At 37.3% G+C, this 22,781-nt stretch overlaps 1 protein-coding gene across 2 annotated transcripts; it reads right to left on the reverse strand.

Moving 5' to 3' along the window:
* Positions 1-67: 67 nt before the first annotated feature.
* Positions 68-18,534, reverse strand: si:ch211-71n6.4 (para-nitrobenzyl esterase). 2 transcript variants are annotated; one of them, XM_037793770.1, is made up of 10 exons: positions 18,383-18,534; positions 13,869-14,139; positions 12,439-12,859; positions 10,956-11,063; positions 8,692-8,888; positions 6,976-7,175; positions 6,832-6,890; positions 5,413-5,580; positions 1,903-2,130; positions 68-1,800 (listed from the first exon to the last, which is right to left on the reverse strand). In XM_037793770.1, exons 2-10 carry the CDS (start codon positions 14,130-14,132, stop codon positions 1,658-1,660), a joined length of 1,788 nt encoding a protein of 595 aa, XP_037649698.1. In that variant the 5' UTR covers positions 14,133-14,139; positions 18,383-18,534; the 3' UTR covers positions 68-1,657. The 2 variants fall into 2 exon arrangements, with proteins under 2 accessions (XP_037649698.1, XP_037649710.1); XM_037793782.1 differs by having other exon boundaries at positions 13,869-14,164; positions 18,383-18,508.
* Between the last annotated feature and the right edge of the window lie 4,247 nt (positions 18,535-22,781).

A 22,781-nucleotide genomic window follows, 5' to 3' on the forward strand; every position in this document is an offset into this window, starting at 1 on the left:
GACTTTGCTTCTTCAAGCAAGATATAACTAATCTGACAGTCTTTACTGAATCCAGTTTCCTTGTTACTCGTGTCTTGTGTCAATTTATTGAGCATATAAAGAGCATCAACACAAAACAAAGCTCATTACAACGAGCTTAATTACTGTTTGAAAAGCATAAAACAAGTAATACAGAACTCACACGATTTAGTTCAAAGATGGGTGTATATTTGTGAATTTAAACTCACTGTTGGCTTCATTAACATCTGGAACAAAAAGGTAAACAACAGGTCGGCTCCAACTATAAGTGTGAGTGCAATGAAATATTCACGTAATAAAACATGTTCACAGCAAAGTGCAAAGACTTAGTGGCCAAGCATCGAGGTTATGAATCAGTGCAAACAGCAGGACTTCACAAGTTCACCGACACATCCACAGGTTAAAACACATCCATCGCTACTGATCTATCTCACCTTCCCTTCTCACTGAAACCACCTCCCTGAATTCACTAACTCAACTTTACCTGGCAGGAAACTGAACTGGTTGTGTTGAAACTTCACATTTCACACTGACCTGACGTATAAAATAACTCTATTTTTCTTTCCTCATAAATCCTGATTCTCTTTATCTTTAATTGTACAGCAAACTGTCAATCACATAGAAATAGAATAGGAGTAGAAGGGACATTAAACTGTTTGCTGTGGTCATTTGACTAGGTCCAAACCTGTTTCTGTTGCTCTACAGTGTGTATAATCTCTACTGTTTCCACTTGGACGACAATAGAGCTACACCTACGTCGTCTCCCGGTAGAGAAGATGCTCGAGACACAACATGGCTAGAGCTGCACTCGCCGCACATCACAGCGTGCAGCGCCCAAAGAATTATTCAGCTTTCTTTCCTGAAAATTCCTGAGTTACTTTTGTTTAAAAGTCACCAGAACGTAGGAAACAAAGTCTCTGAAACTCTTCATTTTTTTCAAGTTTTGAAATCCTCCCTTTTTTTTAGGTCTCAAGGTTGGCAAGTGTGGTTTATACGGAAGTGTTCTCTTACATCCATCGCAAACAGTACACGTAAATTACATAAAAAACATCCGCCGCTCTGACCATCCTGCTACAGTGATCTGAATGGTAAAGTCTGTTCTACTCCTATTCTATTTCTATGGTCAATCACTTTGGTCTACAGGCATCCTTCAACCTCCTTCACTCAACTCCCAGTTTGATGTAGTAACGTCAGCGCTGTGCAGCCGGACCTCCAGCTGCTTAAAGGATCACTTCACCCAAATTACAAAATAAAAAACACTTTCTCACTCACTTCTGGTGGTGTTGATCCAAAACTATTTCTACATTATAAAACAGCTCTAATGAAAACTGTTAGAATAGCCAGAACATCTGGAAAGGCACTTTTCTGGTGTGGAGACAGATGTGAAAACAAAATGTTTTTTTAGTTGTTTGGGTGAACTAACCGTTGTTAGTTCTGGAGATATTTAGTGGTAATATTTCATAACAGTAACATAACGCTACCGAGAACTCGAACGCAACTTCAAACCAACAAGACTTCCGGTGTGTTCAGACTCTTCAGAGACGGAGGTGTGGCTACATGAGGTCACCTCGCTGTTACAAAGCAGTGACTTTAATAAAGTCTAGTGATGTAATAACGTGGCGCTCTCTCCGGTCTGCAGTCAGTTGGCCCAAGCGTACGCGTACAGGCCGTTCTCCTTCCACAGCTGACAGCGAGCGGCCGAGTAGTTCTGGACCGCCGTCAGCCGGTCGGACAGGAGAGCAGTGGCTGCTGGGTATTCTGGCCACTCGTTCTCCATCTTACCTGCGAGATGGAAGAGGAGTGTCGTCAGTGATTAGTCACAGCCTCGTGTTCAATGCGAAACACAGAAGTTAACACAAGCACAGCACCGGGAAGCGTCTTCACCTGTTTTGGCGAAGGTGACGAGGTGGCGTGTGATGAGCTCCTGGAAGCTCTTGTCTCCGTCAGAGAGAGGTTTCCCCAGGACGGACTCCAGCCTGCCGAAGAACGTCACGGCGTCCAGACCGTGGAAGGAGAAGCGGCTGGGGAACTGCAGCAGGTCGGTGGACATGTTGACGGGTCCCGACGGCGTGTACGTCACCACGTATCGATACACGGGACTGTCGAGGGCCGCTGCACACGGGAAGAAATGTCATCGTATCAGGTCTTCACATTAAAACAAACACTGGTACTTATCTGTACAATCAGGTCTTTCTGAAGTCTTACAGTTTTTAAAACTCTTTTGGACATTTTTCAACATTCTTTAAACTTTTTTTAAAACTTTTTTCAGCCTTTTTTTCTTTAATTAATGAATCAACTTCCCAGTAGGAACACTTAAATATCCTCATTTGAATCAGGATGTCCTAAAAGACGTAAAATGAACTAATATCTGAATCTAAAGTTATTTTCCTCGCCATAATGAACATCAGAGGTCATCAGACCCACGGGACCGCCCCGCCCTGCACGCTCATATGACACAACTGGTTCTGCCAGCTTCCTGCTAGCTGTATGCGGTTAAATAATGGAGATAATGGCTGTAATTCATCACTTTTATTATCTTCTAATACACCCATTGGCTGTATGCTGTCGGCCTGTATTCAGGAGATATACTGTACTTGCTTTCGGGAATTTTAAGGACATTTTTTCTGACTTTTTTCAACTTTTTATCAGACATTTTTTTTTTTTTTTACTTTTTACTTTTTTTTCTGACATTTTCGAAAAACGTTTTTAACTTTTTTTTTTTTAACTTTTTTTCCGAAATTTTTCTGACTTTTTTTTTTTTTAAAACTTTTTTTCAGACATTTTTTTACTTTTTTTTTTTTTTTTTTTACTTTTTTCTGACTTTTTTCTGACTCTTTTTACTTTTTTAAACTTTTTTTCAGACATTTTTTTTTTTTTTACTTTTTTTTCAGACATTTTTTTACTTTTTTTTTTACTTTTTTTCAGATATTTTTGCACATTTTTCAGATATTTTTTCAGACATTTTTTCTGACATTTTTTCTGACATTTTTATCTGACTCTTTTTTTTTTTTTTTTTTTACTTTTTTTCTGACATTTTCGAAAAACATTTTTAACCTTTTTTTTTACTGTTTTTCCGAAATTCTTCTGACTTTTTTTTTACTTTTTTCAGACATTTTTCTGACTCTTTTTACTTTTTTAAACTTTTTTTCAGACATTTTTTTTTTAAACTTTTTTTTCTGACATTTTTTTACTTTTACTTTTTTCAGACATTTTTCTGACTCCTTTTACTTTTTTTAACTTTTTTTCCAGACATTTTTTCTGACATTTTTTTTTTTACTTTTTTCAGACATTTTTCTGACTCTTTTTACTTTTTTAAACTTTTTTTCAGACATTTTTTTTTTAAACTTTTTTTTGAACATTTTCGAAAAAAAAATTTTACTTTTTTTTTTACTTTTTTCCGAAATTTTTCTGACATATTTTCTGACTTTTTTTTTTTTTTTTTTTTAAACTTTTTTTCAGACATTTTTTCTGACTTTTTTTTTTTTTTTTAACTTTTTTTCGGACATTTTTTTACTTTTTTTTTTTTTACTTTTTTCAGACATTTTTTCTGACATTTTTTTTTACTTTTTTTTTTTTTTTACTTTTTTCAGACATTTTTCTGACTCTTTTTACTTTTTTAAACTTTTTTTCAGACATTTTTTTTTTAAACTTTTTTTTCTGACATTTTTTCTGACTTTTTTTTTTTTTTTAACTTTTTTTCTGACATTTTTTTTTAACTTTTTTTCGGACTTTTTTTACTTTTTTTTTTTTACTTTTTTCAGACATTTTTCTGACTCTTTTTACTTTTTTAAACTTTTTTTAATACATTTTTTTTTTAAACTTTTTTTTCGGACATTTTTTTACTTTTTTTTTTTTTTACTTTTTTCAGACATTTTTCTGACTTCTTTTACTTTTTTAAACTTTTTTTCAGAATTTTTTTTTTTTTTTAACTTTTTTTTTACTTTTTTCCGAAATTTTTCTGACATATTTTCTGACTTTTTTTTTTTTTTTAAACTTTTTTTCAGACATTTTTCTTTAACTTTTTTTTCTGACATTTTTTTACTTTTTTTTTTTTTTACTTTTTTCAGATATTTTTGACATTTTTTTCTGACACTTTTTTTTTTTTTTTTTACTTTTTTTTCTGAGTAGTGGACACAAATATGCTTGTTTTATTGGTGCTATTATGTGCTATTATGGTCCACATCTGTAGTTCGGCATTTTGGCCGTCGCCATGTTGGGTTTTGGCCGACGCAATCTTGGTTTTTGGCCGTCACCATCTTGGTTTTTGGCCGTCGCCATCTTGGTTTTTAGCCGTCGCCATCTTGGTTTTTAGCCGTCGCCATCTTGGTTTTTAGCCGTCGCCATCTTGGTTTTTAGCCGTCACTATCTTGGTTTTTAGCCGTCGCCATCTTGGTTTTTAGCCGTAACCATCTTGTTTTTTGGCCGTAACCATCTTGGTTTTTAGCCGTCACCATCTTGGTTTTTGGCCGTCACCATCTTGGTTTTTAGCCGTCGCCATCTTGGTTTTTAGCCATCGCCATCTTGGTTTTTAGCCGTCACTATCTTGGTTTTTAGCCGTCACTATCTTGGTTTTTAGCCGTCGCCATCTTGGTTTTTAGCCATCGCCATCTTGGTTTTTAGCCGTCACTATCTTGGTTTTTGGCCGTCGCCATCTTGGTTTTTAGCCATCGCCATCTTGGTTTTTAGCCGTCACTATCTTGGTTTTTAGCCGTCACTATCTTGGTTTTTAGCCGTCGCCATCTTGGTTTTTAGCCATCGCCATCTTGGTTTTTAGCCGTCACTATCTTGGTTTTTAGCTGTCGCCATCTTGGTTTTTAGCCGTCACTATCTTGGTTTTTAGCCGTCACCATCTTGGTTTTTAGCCGTCGCCATCTTGGTTTTTAGCCGTAACCATCTTGGTTTTTGGCCGTCACCATCTTGGTTTTTAGCCGTCGCCATCTTGGTTTTTACCGTAACCATCTTGGTTTTTAGCCGTCGCCATCTTGGTTTTTAGCCGTCACTATCTTGGTTTTTAGCCGTCACCATCTTGGTTTTTAGCCGTCGCCATCTTGGTTTTTAGCCGTAACCATCTTGGTTTTTAGTCGTAACCATCTTGGTTTTTAGCCGTAACCATCTTGGTTTTTAGCCGTCGCCATCTTGGTTTTTAGTCGTAACCATCTTGGTTTTTAGCCGTAACCATCTTGGTTTTTAGCCGTCACCATCTTGGTTTTTAGCCGTCACCATCTTGGTTTTTAGCCTTCACCATCTTGGTTTTTGGCCGTCACCATCTTGGTTTTTAGCCGTCACCATCTTGGTTTTTGGCCGTCAACAGAGGTGGTTGAATTTGTGATTTTGGTGCTGTATAAATGAACTTGATGTGCTCTACAGTACATGTGGAAATCTTTGTGCGTGTACCTGCAGCCCTCCAGGCCAGGTCGTTGTTGGGACAGGTGACCCTGACGTCGGACACCATGGTGGTGTAGGCCCTCTCCGGACAGCGGTCCGTGGTGGGGCAGAGGTCGGAGCTCGGGTACAGCTCCAACGCCCCTCTGGGCAGATTCTCACTGAAGGACTGAAGTTTATCTGTGTGGAGGAGACAAGAGAAGCTGTGAGTCCTTGTTGAGTAAATATCTAAATTTAATGACTCTTCATTAGCTCTAAAAGGGAAAAACTGCTCCCATGTCTACAAACTACAATCACAGCACACAGTGTTCATTAAATATTCAGCAACTTTCTGTTCATGTTAGCTTAGCATAACATGCTAAACATGAACACACTGGTTTACTGCACACTATTTATAAACAGGATTATGTGATCTGGTTTAAAGACAGTCCAGATAAGAGCATACACATTTAATCTACGTTTAGTTAAATGTCCTAAAAACTTGAAATCCAACGGTCTCAATGCTTTTTATTATGGTTTATTTGCCTTTATGTATTTATATTGATGTTTTTATCTCAACATTTTAATTTGCCAGGAGGAGGACGAGGGGATAAAATAATAAATTATGCCTCAAAACATTACATTTGATTGGGTCATTTTATCTTTACAATCCCAAATTTAAGATCAGTGTGATAAAAATGTATTGATTTTAAAATATGCATTGGAAATTATTAGATCATTATTATTTATTATTATTACTATAATTATTGTTATTTATTATTACTAAATTACATAATGTAAAACATGGATTGAAAAAATAAAATAATTATAATAATAATAATAATAAATTAAATTGACTACATTTCTCACAAAAGTTTATTAAATTAATTAAATAATAAACAGATAAGAAAATAAAATATATAAATAAAAGAAATTAATAAAATTGCTATTAATTTAATAAAAGAAAAGTCCTCCTTACAGTGTATATTATCAAATAACCCTGATTGATAATTTCTTATTTACTTGTTGACCAGGTGTGAAAAATCATTCAAAGATATGCATCGGAAATTATTAAATTATTATTATTTATTATTATTATTACTAAATAACATAATATAAAACATTAATTGAAAAAATAAAATACCACTACTACTACTTATAATTAATAAATTAAAATTAAATTGACTACTTGTCTCACAAATTTTTATGAAATTAATGAAATTGATTAAATAATAAAACAGATAAAAAAAAATATATAAATAAAATAAATAAATAATAATGATAACAATAATAAACAGATAAGAAAATAAAAAATTAAATAAATTAATAAAATTGCTATTAATTTAATTAAAGAAAAGTCCTCAGTCCTAATCATATCACACAACCCTGATTAATAATTTCTTATTTACCTGTTGACCAGGTGTGAAACATCATTAACAGAGCAGCTGTTACCTGTAACGAACCAGCGGTAGTCCCCCCAGGTCCACATGGAGATGTTTGCAGCTGGAGGGCTGAAGAAGAGACAGAGGAGAGGACGGTTAGACACACAGACAGCAGCTGACGGTGATGATGAACCTGAACCAGGTGAGCTCTCACCTGAAGTCCACCTCCTGCTCCGTCGTCCCGACGACTAAAGGAACGTCACTGTGCTCTGCTTTCTTCTCCCACACCTCAAAGGGTGGAGCTTCGAGGACGTATCCGTCCACCACGGCCACCGGGCCGACAAAGAGCCCTCTGACGGGGAGCTCCACCAAGTCATCTGCTGCCCAGGACGGGTACTCCTGCCACGGGATGGCCTGGTGGGGGGGGGGGCAGTTTGACTTTTGATAAATATCTGAAAAACGTCTTTAAAAAAAAGTCTGAAAATGTCCAAAACAACGTCCAAAGATTGTTGGAAAAATGTCAGAAAAAAAGGCATAACAAAAGTCCGATACTGGTATCATACAGTATGAGACTATAAAACCTGATGAATCCATCGGTACCAACCAGGTCAGACTAGCTGGTCATGAAGGAGGTTAAATAACGCTCCAATCTTTCGCTAAATGTTGGCGAGGAAAAACTGTCATGTCCATTTTCAAAGGGGTCCCTTGACCTCTGACCTCCAGATCAGTGAATGTAAATGGGTTCTATGGGTACCCACGAGTCTCCCCTTTACAGACATGCCCACTTTATGATCATCACATGCAGTTTGGGGCAAGTCATAGTCAAGTTAATACACTGACACACTGACAGCTGTTGTTGCCTGTTGGGTTGCAGTTTGCCATGTTATGATTGGAGCATATTGTTTGATGCTAAATGCAGTACCTGTGAGGGTTTCTGGATCAATATCTGTCATTGATTTGTGTTGTTAATTGATTTACAATAATAAATATATACATACATTTACATAAAGCAGCATATTTGTCCACTCCCATGTTGATAAGAGGATTAAATACTGGACTAATCTCCTTTAAGGTTCATTTAGAACAGATAAAACATTTGATTAATCGTGATTAACTGTGGACAACCATATGATTAATTGCAATTAAATATTTTAATCGATTGACAGCCCTAGTTTTTAATGGTTGGTTTTGGGTCTTTTCAGGATTTGTTGACAAGAAGAAAATCTAGAATAACTCCAGATTTATAGAATAAATCAGAAATACACCTGACTGCAAAAGTAGAGAACACTCTACTTCTTAAATCAAGAATTAACCATCAAAAATGTCACTTATTCTAAGGAACAAATAAAGAAAAAAAGCCAAGTATCTCAAATTAAAACAAGAGAATGCAAAAAATAAAAGCTGAGTGGCAGCTGGGGAAGTTTAACGTGATATTTTAATAAAGCTAATAACAGTCTGTTCCACGTATTAAAGTCCAGCCGTCCTCTTTACCGACTGGACGTTATTTCATTTCATAACATACATTATTCATAGCTCCTCCTGAGGTTATGGAGGGACATGAATGGAAGATCTTTTTTAAATGAAGATGAGAATGAAGATCTTTTATTTAATAAATCTTAATGGTGCTCACGGAGGGAGGATGTGGAATACGTCTGTTAAGTTACGGCTGCAGAGTTCAGCTTCTGGAGTTTCACGGTTAAAAAAAATAAGTTTAGTGTCCACTTCCTTCATTAAATATCACAGTAAAAATGATTTCATTCGGTGCTTTGGACATTATAATCCGTCAAAATGTCTCATTATATCGTAAAGATGATCTGTGGATCAGATATTTTATGAAATCCTCTGATATTGAAGTGAATATTAAAAAAGAGAGAGTGAGTATTTTTACTACTTTACTTTCTCCAGAACTCTGCCAAGGTCCGTCTCCTACCTGTAAGACCTGTCTGATGGACAGACGTCTGAGGCAGCTCCGGTCTCTGCAGCCCGTCTTCTTCAGGAACACCAGGTTGTCGGACTCGGCCCGCTCCAGCGTGGCGTTGTAGACGTACGAGCCGCTCATGTCCACCGCCGCGCGGAAGAGACCCTTCGCCAGCGGAGACGTCATCATGGTCCACACTGAGGTCCCACCTTTCACAGAGGACAGAGGACAGAGGACAGACAAGAGTCAGACAGTCAGTGTTGGTTCTGACTATTTTAGTTTGGCGTGTTGACTAATAAATAACCCAGCAAGTGTCTTTGATAAGGCTGGGATGATCCACGAAATACATCACGGCATGGGGCGCCGATTCTAAATCAAATCTATTCTATTATAAATATATTGTGATTGTTGTTAACTTTTTTGACACTAGACCACGGAGAAATGTTGAATCATACACTTCTAGGGACTTTTACTTTGTTAAATCTCTAAATAAATCCAGTAAAAATGTTTGATTTTCAGCATGTAGGTAGTCAGAGACGTCCTGAAGTCAGATATATCAGGATCATTGGCAGGAATTATTGATTATCCAGCAACCCAAAAAAGGTGCAGGTCGTATCCACGACGACCCTCCAACGTTTTATACTTTGTTCTTTTGGCAGAAGAAGAGTCTGACATACACTCACCAGCCACTTTATTAGGCAGACTTGTTCAATTGCTTGTTAACACAAATAGCTAATCAGCCAATCACATGGCAGCAGCTCAATGCATTACGTCATCTAGACGTGGTGAAGACGACTTGCTGAAGTTCAAACCGAGCATCAGAATGGGGAAGAAAGGGGATCTAAGTGACTTTGAACGTGGTATGGTTGTTGGTGCCAGACGGGCTGGTCTGAGTATTAAACTGCTGATCTACTGGGATTTTCACCACAACCATCTCTAGGGTTTACAGAGAATGGTCCCAACAAGAGAACAGATCCAGTGAGCGGGGGTTGTGCGGATGGAAATGCCTTGTAGATGTCAGAGGTCAGAGGAGAATGGGCAGAGTGGTTGGAGATGATAGAAAGGCAACAGTAACTCAAATAACCACTCGTTACAACCAAGGTATGCAGAATAGCATCTCTGAACGCACAACACGTCCAACCTTGAAGCAGATGAAGACCACCCGGTACTAGCAAGGTGTGCCTAATAAAGTGGCCGGTGAGTGTATGTCAAACAACAAATCCAAAAAATGTTCTAAACATGTCCGAAAATACGTCTGAAAAAGGCTGAAGAAAGGCCGACATATATCCCCAAAAAATCTGAAAAATGTCCTTAAAATGTCAGAAAACTGATCAAAGAAATTTCTGAAAATGTCCAATAAATATACAAAAGTAGGCCGAAGAAAGGCAGAAAAAAAGTCTTACATATGTCCTGAAAAAACTCTGATAAAATGTCTGAAAAATGTCCTAAAAATAAGTCCATTTGACCACGGAGATGAGAGCGACGGCCGGCTCGACCGCACGTTACCGCGATACGATAACGTTTCCTGCTAACTTTTTCTGACATATTTCAGCCTTTTTTTGGGACACTTTTTGGGCCATATTTCAGACAGACATACTTTGGAATTTCTTCTGCCTTTTTTCAGACATATTTCAGCCTTTTTTAAAACAAATTTCAGACATATTTTTGCTTTTTTACATCTTATTTTGAAAACCGAACGTAGTTACTACTTCCTCTAACTTCTCCACAGTGGTTTCTAGCTCTCATATTTGACCACTCCCATTTTGATAAGAGTATTAAATACTTGACAAATCTAACTCTAAGGTACATTTTGAACAGATAAAAAATGTGGGATTGATTTGTGTGATTTAATGAATTGACAGTCCTAATTTTAACTAACTGATCTGAGCTAAACGGCTGTCGTAACCAGCTGTGCGTTGCTTTCTGGGACGTGGATGAGTGAAATCAACAGTTGGAAAGCCAGAGAATGAAAGGAGGTCTGACCTGGTCGAGCAACAAAGTACGTGACCTTCTTGATATTACATTTCCTCCAACTTTTTGTTGTCATATTTGCAGAGATTGTAGCCAATTGATCTCAAAGACACGTGAAGGAAACATGTGCAGCTAATTTCATTTCCTCTGTGGCCTTCAGAGTTCAGGTAGAGCCTCTGAAAATGTTCCGTTTGATCACAGCCAACCTTTGATTTACTGGTGCTGTTGGAAAATATCAAAACCTTTACAGCCGGTCTGACAGACTGTATTTATCACAGCAGGACCCGGCAACACATTTCATCTACCTGAGCTCTGTCCAAATATAGTGACTTTCCCAGGATCTCCTCCGAACACGTGGATGTTCCTCTGGACCCACTTCAGAGCTGCGATCTGGTCCATGAAGCCGTAGTTCCCTGTGGAGAGGAGAGGAGAGGAGAGGAGAGGAGGGGAGGGATCGATTAACGAGGAGAACCTGCGTTGACGTGACCTTGTTTCCGCCGTCCCATTTCCTCCGTCAGAAACAAAACCAGCTCGCCGCTCGCTCTCAGCCTGAACTAAATTTAACTCTTTTTCAAGCGGAGAGGGAGTGAGGAAATGGGCCATGGAATCAGGAGGGTTCACAATTAGAAATGTGAGAGAAGCTTCTGGAAGATGAAAAGGACTCGTGCCCCCACCGTGTCTTCTCATTTAACGGGTCGTTTCACATCAAGGTCACAGCGGGCGGCGCTGGATTACGTAACAGAAATCACCCAGTTTGACTCCCAAACACGTTAATTTGTGTCCCACAGTGAGAGGAACTCACATTAACGCTCATTAAGTATTCACATCTTAATGGGAACGTAAAGACTCCTCGGCATTCAATCAGACCGGGAGAACAATGTAAATATTTCAGCAGGCTGCTGAAGAGGTAAACAGCCGCTATATCCATTAGAACTTCTTTAACTCACAACATGGTGCAACAATCACATAGAAGCTATTAAAAGCTTCCTGGAGCTGCACAACAACTAGATCTACTTCTTCAACTTCTTCAACCCGAGTTGTGTTTTTAACCGAGCATCTAAAGAACTGTTTATTCTAGAGATGCACGGTATATATCAGGCCCAATGTGGGAATGGGAAATTTACATCATTAGTAGGGCTGTCACAGTTAACACAAATTTGTTTCAACACCACTAATTTCTTTAGCACGCAACGCAAATTGCAATTTTTAATTAACCTCCTCAGAAACTAACGGGCCGCCATCGATTTGACGGAGGTTGTAGCGGGCTCAGCTTTAAAGCGAGAGTGAAGATACTGTCATCATAGTAAACTAGTAAACCTAAAGAATCCATCGGTACCAACCATGTCATACTAACTTGTTATGAAGGAGGTTAAATAACGCTCCAAACTTACATTTAATTTTTTTTATATTTAAAACAAAATTTAAAATGTCCAAAAGATTTTTGCAAAAAAGTCAGAAATTTTTTTAAAAATATCAGAAAAATATCCCAAAAAAATTCTGGAAAATGTTAAAAAACTTACACTACATTTTTTTTTATTTTAAAAAGTTTTTAAAAAAAGTCTGAAATCCCAAATAGTCTGAAAATGTCTGAAAAAAAGTCAGAGTAATGTCTAATAAAAAGTCTGAAAAATATCCGAAAAAAGTCTGGTTAAATAACGCTCCAAACTTACACTAAATTTTGGCGAGAAATAACTGTCATGGCCATTTTCAAAGGGGTCCCTTGACCTCTGACCTCCAGATATGTAATATTACTTACTTGTATACTGTGTGTGTGTATCACAGACTGACCTGAGGTGTTCTTTGGAGAACCTTCTCTCAGCATCTCCAGCGCCAGGAAGCCGAAGGCGTTGAGTCTGTAGTTGAAGCTCACGTAGACCACTCCCGTGTCGGCGGCGAGCTGCTCCGTGGGCGAGTAGCCCGGCTCTCCTCCGCTGAGCATGTGCAGGTATCCTCCGTGGATCCAGACCATGACGGGCAGCTTGGCGTCCGGCCGCAGCGTGGGCGTCCACACGTTGATGAAGAGGCAATCCTCCTGGCCCATCACCCTCCCCGTGCTCGACATCGGGCGCACCTGAGGGCACATGCTGCGGAAGCGCCCCGCGTCGGCCGTCACGCCCCTGCACGCCGGTTCGGCCGGAGGCGCCCAACGCAGGTTACCGACAGGAGGAGCGGCGTAGGGCATGCCCTTAAAGGAGTAGGCTCCATTTTTCTGAGAGAGAAGGATTTAAGAGTGACGTTAAATAAACGGGTCGAGGCAGGAACACTAACAGAGAGTTTACTTCTCTAGTTTAGATTTTAGATCGACGGCTGGTGTCTGCTGGTGTTTCTGTATCAACTGTATATCTGTGATATAAACACGATGTGTAAATTGTTATCATCACTGAGAGGAATGATGGTTGAAGCTATAAAAAAAAATAACATCCAACTTTCCTTTAAAGGAAACATCATCATGAGGAAGTTAAAAGAAAAACTAAATATAAAAGTGATGCATGAATCTGCTTTAAGATAATAATTATAGCAGAGATTTCATACTGAATTCCACACTTTGTGTAGCACCGAGCAGCTCAGTGCCTCGGAAATACAATATTAAAATAATGAATGGATAAATAAATAAATAAATAAAATAATTAATTAATTAATAAATAAATAAATAAAATAATAAATAAATAAAATAATGAAATACTAAATAAAATATTAAAATAATAAATAAACAAATAAATAAAATAATGAAATAATAAATGAATAAATAAATAAATATTGAAATAATAAATAAATAAATAAATAGAATAATGAAATTATAAATAAATAAATAATGAAATAAATAATGAAATAATAAATAAATCAATATTTTCATGACACGGTCCATTTTGTTATAGGTCAACTTAATTTGAGCTATCCATAATAGATTTGATTAAACTGTGATTGGAAACTTGAGGCTGAAAGAATGGTTTTTGTTTTCCTTGAATTTTGTTGTTTTCGATGGGTCAACAGAAGATTGTTTTTTGTAAAAACTATATATTTTTTGCCATGTACTGATATTCATATTTCTCTTATAAATCTTTTACACCCTGTAACAGAATAAAGTATTAACATATTTTGAAAATAAAAATAAAAAAATATTATTTTGTATGTCTTATATTTATGGTGATTTGTATTTCTCTTGTCCAGTTGTCCACATGTCCAGTTGACGGACCGTACATAAAGATGTCTAAACTCACGTGTCTTCCTCTGAACTCTCCGCAGTCCGTCGTCACCTGGGCGAGGCCCGGCGGCAGCGTCTGGGCGACGTATCCCAAGAAGGTGGCGAGGGAGAGCAGAGCGAAGACGCCGAGGCAGATGAGGACGATGCAGCGTCTGGAGAGCACCAGCAGGGGGCTGATGTAGTGCCTGTGACGGACGTACTGCACCTCGTCCTCGTCCTCCTCCTGCACCAGGTAGCGGTACTCGGTCCTCGCCGGGACCTCGAACGCATCCTCACTCATCTTCACTCTGAGACGGGAAACAGACAGTTCACCTGAGATCAGATCAACATGGTTTATTAAACATTTTCTTTTATGCGTAACAGATGATAATTAAATGATGCATGTATTAGAGTGCTCTTAATAAGATTTAACATAACAACACATAACATAACATCATTTAACATCTGTATTTAAGCTTGTGCTGCTGCAGTATTCACGTCAACGCATTCAATTCAGATTCTAGTAGTTTTGAAAGTTTAACCCAGACGTCAGCAACCTTTACTATCAAAAGAAATCTGTCTGGAGCCACAAAACATTTGATCATTGTGATGAAGGTAACTTCTTGAGATGTTTCTACAACTTGATTGGAGTCCCCCTGTGGTAAATTCAGTTGATTGGACATGATTTGGAAAGGCACACACCTGTCTATATAAGGTCCCACAGTTGACAGTGCATGTCAGAGCACAAACCAAGCCACAAAGTCCAAGGAATTGTCTGTAGACCTCCGAGACAGGATTGTATCGAGGCACAGATCTGGGGAAGGGTACAGAAACATTTCTGCAGCATTGAAGGTCCCAATGAGCACAGTGTTTGGAACCACCAGGACTCTTCCTAGAGCTGGCCGCCCGGCCAAACTGAGCGATCGGGGGAGAAGGGCCTTAATCAGGGAGGTGACCAAGAACCCGATGGTCACTCTGACAGAGCTCCAACGTTGCTCTGTGAAGAGAGGAGAACCTTCCAGAAGGACAACCATCTCTGCAGCACTCCACCAATCAGGCCGGTATGGTAGAGTGGCCAGACGGAAGCCACTCCTCAGTAAAAGGCACATGACAGCCCGCCTGGAGTTTGCCAAAAGGCACCTGAAGGACTCTTAGACCATGAGAAACAAAATTCTCTGGTCTGATGAAACAAAGATTGAACTCTTTGGCCTGAATGCCAAGCGTCATGTCTGGAGGAAACCAGGCACCGCTCATCACCTGGCCAATACCATGCCTACAGTGAAGCATGGTGGTGGCAGCGTCATGCTGTGGGGGATGTTTTTCAGCAGCAGGCACTGGGAGTCTAGTCAGGATCGAGGGAAAGATGAATGCAGCAATGGAGACATCCTTGATGAAAACCTGCTCCAGAGTGCTCTGGACTTCAGACTGGGGTGAAGGTTCATCATCCAACAGGACAACGGCCCTGAGCACACAGCCAAGATAACAACGGAGTGGCTTCGGGACAACTCTGTGAATGTCCTTGAGTGGCCCAGCCGGAGCTCAGACTTGAACCTGATTGAACATCTCTGGAGAGATCTGAAAATGGCTGTGCACCGACGCTCCCCATCCAACCTGATGGAGCTTGAGAGGTCCTGCAAAGAAGAATGGGAGAAACTGCCCAAAAATAGGTGTGCCAAGCCTGTAGCATCATACTCAAAAAGACTTGAGGCTGTAATTGCTGCCAAAGGTGCTTCAACAAAGTATTGAGCAAAGGCTGTGAATACTTATGTACATGTTATATTTTCGTTCTTTGTTTTTAATAAATTAGCAAAAATTTGAAACAAACTTTTTTCACTTTGTCATTATGGGGTATTGTGTGTCGAATTTTGAGGAAAAAAATTAATTGAATCCATTTTGGAATAAGACTGTAACATAACAAAATGTGGTAAAAGTGAAGCGCTGTGAATACTCTCCAGATGCACTGTAAGTCTAATGCAGTGAGGGCCAAAGAGACAATGTACTACAGAGTATTAGGGCCACATTGAGGGAAAAACAAGTATTTAACAAGTATTATTACAAGAAAAAAAGTTGTAATATTACGAGAATAAAGTCATAAGTTTACGAGAAAAAAAGAAAATAACACGTAAAATTACTCCATTCAGAAAACAAGCATTTTAAAGGTTGTCTGCTTGTCGTCATGGTAACAGACCTGACAAAGCATGAGTTCAGACTTTTTACTGATCAGCATCATTATGTAGTTATTTCAGCATCATTTTGATCTGTTTATTGATATTAAATCACAGCACAATGTGATTATTTTGTGTTTATTACAGAATACAGCTCGCCGCCGGGTGACGTTATGAACCCAGACACGACGGCGTTTGGTTTTCTGACATATCTGGGACTTAACCAACATGTACCAAGCAGCAACAGAGGTTATTTCTTCCATGGTTGATGGAGGAAATGTTGTTGGTATCTATGGAGACGAGCTCCTCCTCCTCTCCGGAGCGCCTAGAGCGAATGAACGTCTGTTAACAGATTTCCTCTTTAACAACTAACAATGGATCTCTGCTGTAACCGGTGCACTTCAAGGCTGAACAGCATGAAAGGAAAAGGTGTGTGTGTGTGTGTTTGTGTGTTTATCTTTCATAACCTCCTTCAGACAAATGAGCCACATATTTCTGCTTTCAGACGGAGGTTGAAGTCGACTGCTGATGCTTATTAGTCATCATTAGTGTTGAAGTCTTTGACTGCGGGGTCAAGAGGTTACTTCACTTTAATTGCAAAGTTCCCTGAATATATATTATATATATAAATAAATGAATTAAAACTGTGACTCAGGGTCTCTTCTTTGACTGAACTGCAGAAAAGACCAAGTTTTATATAATATTATAATATTATATGACTATACAACAGCTGCTCCAAACATTTAGTCTACCCTCATTTATATTAATTTTTAATTTTCAGACCACTTCAGAACTTCATAGGTAAAAGTTTCAAATTAAATAACCGACCCTGTGAACTGTGCAAATTAACTTTCTATTAACCTTTTTTCTCTTTTGTTGTCCTTAATCGTCGTTTTCTATCGTTGTTCTTATTGTTGGTGTTAGATGTTGTTTCAATTAGTTTTATATACAGTGAATAAGTTTCATTTTATTTAAATATAACAATACTTACATGTATCGTCGCTGTCAAATAAACTAATAAAATTAAAAATAAATAAATCAATAAAATAAAAAACTATAATGTGTGTCAGCGTGTGGTTGGTTTAAATTAATATCTGAAGTTTATTGAACTAACTGTTCAGTGAACTCATATTTTATTACAAAGGCAGCAGGGGAACTCATGTTTTTAAGTTGAAGCAGCTTTAAATGATTTACAGTGTGGGTGGACAAAATATTGGAAACACCAACACAATATGATCCAACAGCAGCACAAACTGCTATGGAGGACGCAACCTGCCAAAGTGATAAATAAATAAATAATAACAAATAAATATGTCATTAAATGTGGCAAAAATAATATAAAAAATAAATGTGGCCATTAATTAATCAATTAATAAAATGTGACATAAATTGACATTTCTGTTTTAATTTGCTGCTTTATTTTATTGTCTTTATATTAATTTCCCTATTAGTATTTATGTATTTATTATTATTAATTTTAAATTTATTTATTTTTGCAGTTATTTTTATTTATTTTTAAATGTATGCATTTATTTATTTTTGCACTTATTTTTTTATTTATTTCATATTTAATTCTAAATGTATGCATTTATTTATTTCTGCATGATTTTTTCCTCTGAAATTCACCCCTTATTTATTTCCTCAAACTTATTTATTTTCTAAGCATTAAACCAAAGTCACTTTAAAACAGTTAATGTTTGAGGGTCGGTCCTTTAAAATAAAATATTAAACTGAAATAAATCTCAATGTATAAATTTGTAATTCAGTCAAATCAGATTTAATTCCCTTATTAATATTTATGTTTTTATTTGTATTAATTTCATTTTAATTAATTTATTTGTATTAATTTCATATTCATTTATTTATTTTTGCATTTATTTTTTAAATGTATGCATTTATTTATTTCAGCACGATTTTCACCTTTAATTTATTTCCCCAAACCTATTTATTTCTAAGCATTAAACCAATGTGACTTTAGACCAGTTTGAGGGTCAGCCTTATGAATAGAATAATAAATAAACACAGAGTTCCCAGACTCTGGCCCCTGAGACTCTGGCCCCTGAGACTCTGGCCCCTGAGACTCTGAGAGGAAACAGGAGAAACCAGAGGAGCAATCACAGGAGACAAAGTGAATACATCACAGTACAGAGCTCCTTTAATAACGTTACTGCACACAGCTAGTTAATGTAATGTCCAGTCATGTTATTAAATGTTATATAAATATGAAATAAACAGCAGCCCGACCAGACTCCGGTCATCACACAGCTGAACTAGTCACTACTGTTGTCGCACTACTTTCATGTTTTCTGTGTTAAATCTCTTCGTTTCCTCTGAACTTCCTCTAACTAGAGTCACAGTAGAGTCACAGTAGAGTTGCGTTACTCACCATGTCCTGTCAACACTCAGCAGAAGGAGAAACATCAGTAAACTACTGAAAGTAAAGTTGACGCATTTATCTCTCTAAAGTCTAAACTAACTGTTCCTCCCGGGGGCGGGGACTGACGTCGGATACGTCCTGACGTCACACACAGCGTTGGTTTGATGCGCTGCTGCGTCCTTACGTCATACATAGCGTTGGTTCTACTAAAGCAGAGGTCAGCAACCTGCAGCTCTGCAGCTCCTCTCCAGTGGCTCCCTGTGGATTTAAAAACAAATAGTGGAAATGAATTTTTTTTTTGTTTACATTTTCATTAGTATTTATCATTGTTGTAGGTCTATGGTACGACTGGACGTATTTCAGTTTAATATTTTATTTATATTTAATATTTTATTTATGAGACTGACCCTCAAACATTTACTGTTTTTAAAGTGACATTAGTTTAATGCTTAGCAATAAAGAAGTTTGGGGAAATAAATAAAGGGAGAAATTCAAAAGGGAAAGTCATAAAGATATAAATAAATGCATACAGAGTCAACAATCATTAGAATTCAACAATTAGAGTCAACAACTAACCTAACCTGCAGACACATAACACCTTCAGTTGAAACTCTATGAAGTTTTATACCGTTTCATTCATAACAACAACAAGAATTCTGCTCAGTCAGTTTAACGGAGCCGTTTTCTAACATCTTGAGGTGTTTTCACGTCTCATTGAACCACAGAGCAGTAAAACCTCACCTGGCTCATTGCTCTATTATCTACCTTTAGTCTGCTGTTTACCACAATCAATGAGCTTCCACAGTGAGCTCATAGCGAGGCCTCGGAAGTGATTCAGTCTCTACCGGCTTCACAGGAACCACATTAGTGAGAATCAATGTGGGTCGATGCTGAGGACGGCCGGCGTGGTCACACTGAAATGTTTCCATTAATGTGTTTGATCACAGAGATCGACTGAGCCCCGGAGGGCCCAGTTTCTGCCCCGTCAGCTGTTTTACTGTTGATCTGCATCGAGACGCAGTCGCTGGTGTTTGTGACTATTTAAACCACAGAGGGAGTCATTGGTTTGACTGCTTCACTGTGAGTTTAACCAGGAAGACCTCAGAATGAAGTCAGCTGTAACAACAGGGCAGATAATAACGACGTAAACAGGCAGAGGACGTCTCTCGGTCAGCCTCTCAGAGGTTCAAATCAGCATTTTGGAAGTTTTTAAATTAAAGTGAGTTTCTTGCTAAAGTGCTAAAGGGTGTGAATAAAAAAATAAATAAGGGGTGAAATTCAACGGTAAAATAAATGTAAAAAAAATATATTTAAAGATAAATATAAAATAAATAAAAATAAATGTATTTAATTTTTTTTATATAATAATAATAATATTTGCAAAAATAAATAAATAAATAATGCATACATAAATAAAAGGGAAAATTAAGCAGAAGAGTAAATAAATACACATATATAAATATGAATAAATAAAGAAGCAAATTGAAAAAGGAATACCAATTTATGTCCCATTTTATCAATTAATGAATGGCTATATTTATTTTTAATATTAGTTTTTATACATTTAATGACATATTTATTTAACGAGTCATTTATTTATTTATTCATTCATTTATTTCACTTATGTCTGTTCACTGCAGGTGATGTGTATAATTCAGGGAACCCCTTTATTCATGTATTTATTTTTTATTAATTTCTTAATTATTCTTTTATTCATTCATTTATTTTATATTTATCTATTTATTTTTGTATTTTTTAATGTATGTATTTATGTATTTATTTATGCATGATTTTCCCTTTGCATTTCACCCCTTGTTTATTTCCCCAAACCTATTTATTTCTGTATTCTTTTCTTTTTACATTTCTTTATGCATTTCTGCCTCATTATGCAAATGAGGGGGCTAAATTAAAACAGAATTATACATTTATGTCATAAACTACAGAGTAAATAAATAAGGGAAATAATAAACAATATTAGTTAGAAAGTTGTAGTAGTGGATGTAGCTGTAAACTGCTTCAGTCCTTTAGCTTTTCTCTTGTACATATTGTTTGAAAACATGAATAATAAAGAATAATCTCACCTCACTTTGCATCCAGATATGATTTTCTAAATATGTTTTGTACTAGTTGTGAGGATCTAACCATATTTAGCCTCACAGGGTCGCTATTGAGACAACATTCACATCTATTCTTATTTTAAAATCTGCTCCCGTTCCTCATAAACTCTGTATTTAGCAGCAGCAGCAGCGTTTCCCTTCACAGTGTGATGAAGAGAGAGAGAAGATGAATGATTGGTCTCAGTTTCACCCAGCTGGATAATATTAACACGCTCTTGTTTACTCTCTGGGTAGAAACATTCATCTAAAGCAGCCAGACAGCAGAATTACACTGTGACTGTGCAGCAATTTAACAGCTCCACATAAACGCAGCGCAGCCACATTTAGTTTTTCTTTCAGTCTGAATTTATGGAGGAATCTAAATAAGATTACCAACTTTTTCTCTCTATACCTGAAAGGTCATTTAAGGAGAGAGCTGAAGGAGAATTTATGGGAGGAAATATAACTGAAGTTATACTCGACTATAATCAGGCGATGTAAAGCAGAAATACTCTAAATCTGGTTTTAAATATCTCTTTTCCTCGAGTAAAGGATGGTATGGTGTTAAAGGAGACAGAGAGGGAACATTTCCTTAGTGTTGTTAGTCCTTATCTGATCTCTCACTATTTTATTTTTTATTGGCTTAAAAGTTGGCTTAAAAGTGTTTAGTGAGTTTCACTGTATTTCTTTCTTTATGTATTTATTTTTTCATTTGTTACCTCAATGCAGAAAATTAGGAAGGACGCTTTTTAATTTTTAATTTTAAAATTTAAAATTTAAAATTTAAAATTTAAAATTTAAAATTTAAAATTTAAAATTTAAAATTTTAAAATTTTTGATTTATATGGCCTAATGCCTAAAGCTAGAGATTCCTCTCTACTTACATCTTTTGTGGAAAAAGACGGAAGTGAGAGAAACGTGGATGCAGTTGAGAGAAATGAGGATTGGATCGTCTCTAATCACAACGAGACTCTTTCAGGCCTTTTAACTCATAAACCTCCAAGAAATAAAGAGGAAAAACACCTTTCCTTTGTACATCACAGTAACTACACACATGAGAGCCTGTTTGACTGACAGGTTGATCTGAGGGAGTGAAGAGCAGAAACACAAACGTGAAACACCAGAGACGCAGATATAAAGATAATAAAAATAACTTTCCTGAAACAGAATCTCTCAAAGCTCTGATGCAAACCGCTGAAAATCACTTCAAAACCGAACAAACAAACAAACAAACACGTCACAACGCCGACAAACAAAGTCTTTCTATTTCTGTCTGCTGATACCTGCGAGGCTGAAACATAACTGAGCTGTTACCTTCATTAAGTTGATTTTAGAACCAAAAACTCTCCTTAAATGGATGTGAGACGGATCACTGAGCCAGCTGGGAGGACCACTAAGACAACGTGATACAAGCTCTGTGATCTGAGATCAGACTCATTACTGTTTAAACACGGAGTCACTCTGAATAATGAAGGTTTTTAATGGACAATAGAGAGATCACAGATCAGAATAAATAAATAAATAAATAAATAAATAAATAAATAAATAAATAAATAAATAAATAAATATTTGAATGAATGAATGACTGAATAAATAAATAAATAAATAGATAGATAAATAAATAAATAAATAAATACAAAAATACAAAAATAATAATAATAATAATAAAATAAATAAATAAATGACTTGACAAATGAATTAATGATAATGCATTTCGGAAGTTTTTAAATTAAAGTGAGTTTCTTGCTAAAGCGCTAAAGGGTTTTGTTTGCATACTGTCTATGGAGGATGGAACCTGCCAAAAAAAAAAAAAAATAAATAAATAAATAAATGACTCGTTAAATAAATAAATATGTCGTTAAATGTAACAAAAATATCCATCCATCCATCCATCTTCAACCGCTTATCCGGGATCGGGTCGCGGGGGCAACAGCTCCAGCAGGGGACCCCAAACTTCCCTTTCCCGGGCCACATTAACCAGCTCTGACTGGGGGATCCCGAGACGTTTCCCAGGCCAGAGTAGAGATATAATCTCTCCACCTAGTCCTGGGTCTTCCCCGTGTCCGATCTTACTGCCGAGGATCCGAAACACAGCTCTCGCTTTGGGCGTACAGGGATTGGATGGCCCTGAGAAGTGCCCCCCTCACCCCATACTACCGCAGCACCCCCCCACAGTATCTCCCGGGGGACCGGTCATATGCCTTCTCCAAGTCCACAAAGCACACGTAGACTGGATGGGCATACTCCCAGGCCCCCTCCAGGATCCTTGCGAGAGTGAAGAGCTGGTCCGTTGTTCCACGGCCAGGACGGAA

Source organism: Sebastes umbrosus, chromosome 2, assembly GCF_015220745.1.
Source record: "Sebastes umbrosus isolate fSebUmb1 chromosome 2, fSebUmb1.pri, whole genome shotgun sequence".
In the NCBI taxonomy this organism is placed as follows: domain Eukaryota; kingdom Metazoa; phylum Chordata; class Actinopteri; order Perciformes; family Sebastidae; genus Sebastes; species Sebastes umbrosus.

Bases quoted from the DNA above. Each gene is read 5' to 3' on its own strand.
- si:ch211-71n6.4 (XM_037793770.1), bottom strand. From the start codon at position 14,132: ATGAGTGAGGATGCGTTCGAGGTCCCGGCGAGGACCGAGTACCGCTAC. The intron at 11,064-12,438 runs GTCAGTCTGTGA...TCCTCTCCACAG, and splicing joins TTCTCCAAAGAACACCTCAG to GGAACTACGGCTTCATGGAC. The intron at 6,891-6,975 runs GTGAGAGCTCAC...TCTCTTCTTCAG, and splicing joins GAGCAGGAGGTGGACTTCAG to CCCTCCAGCTGCAAACATCT.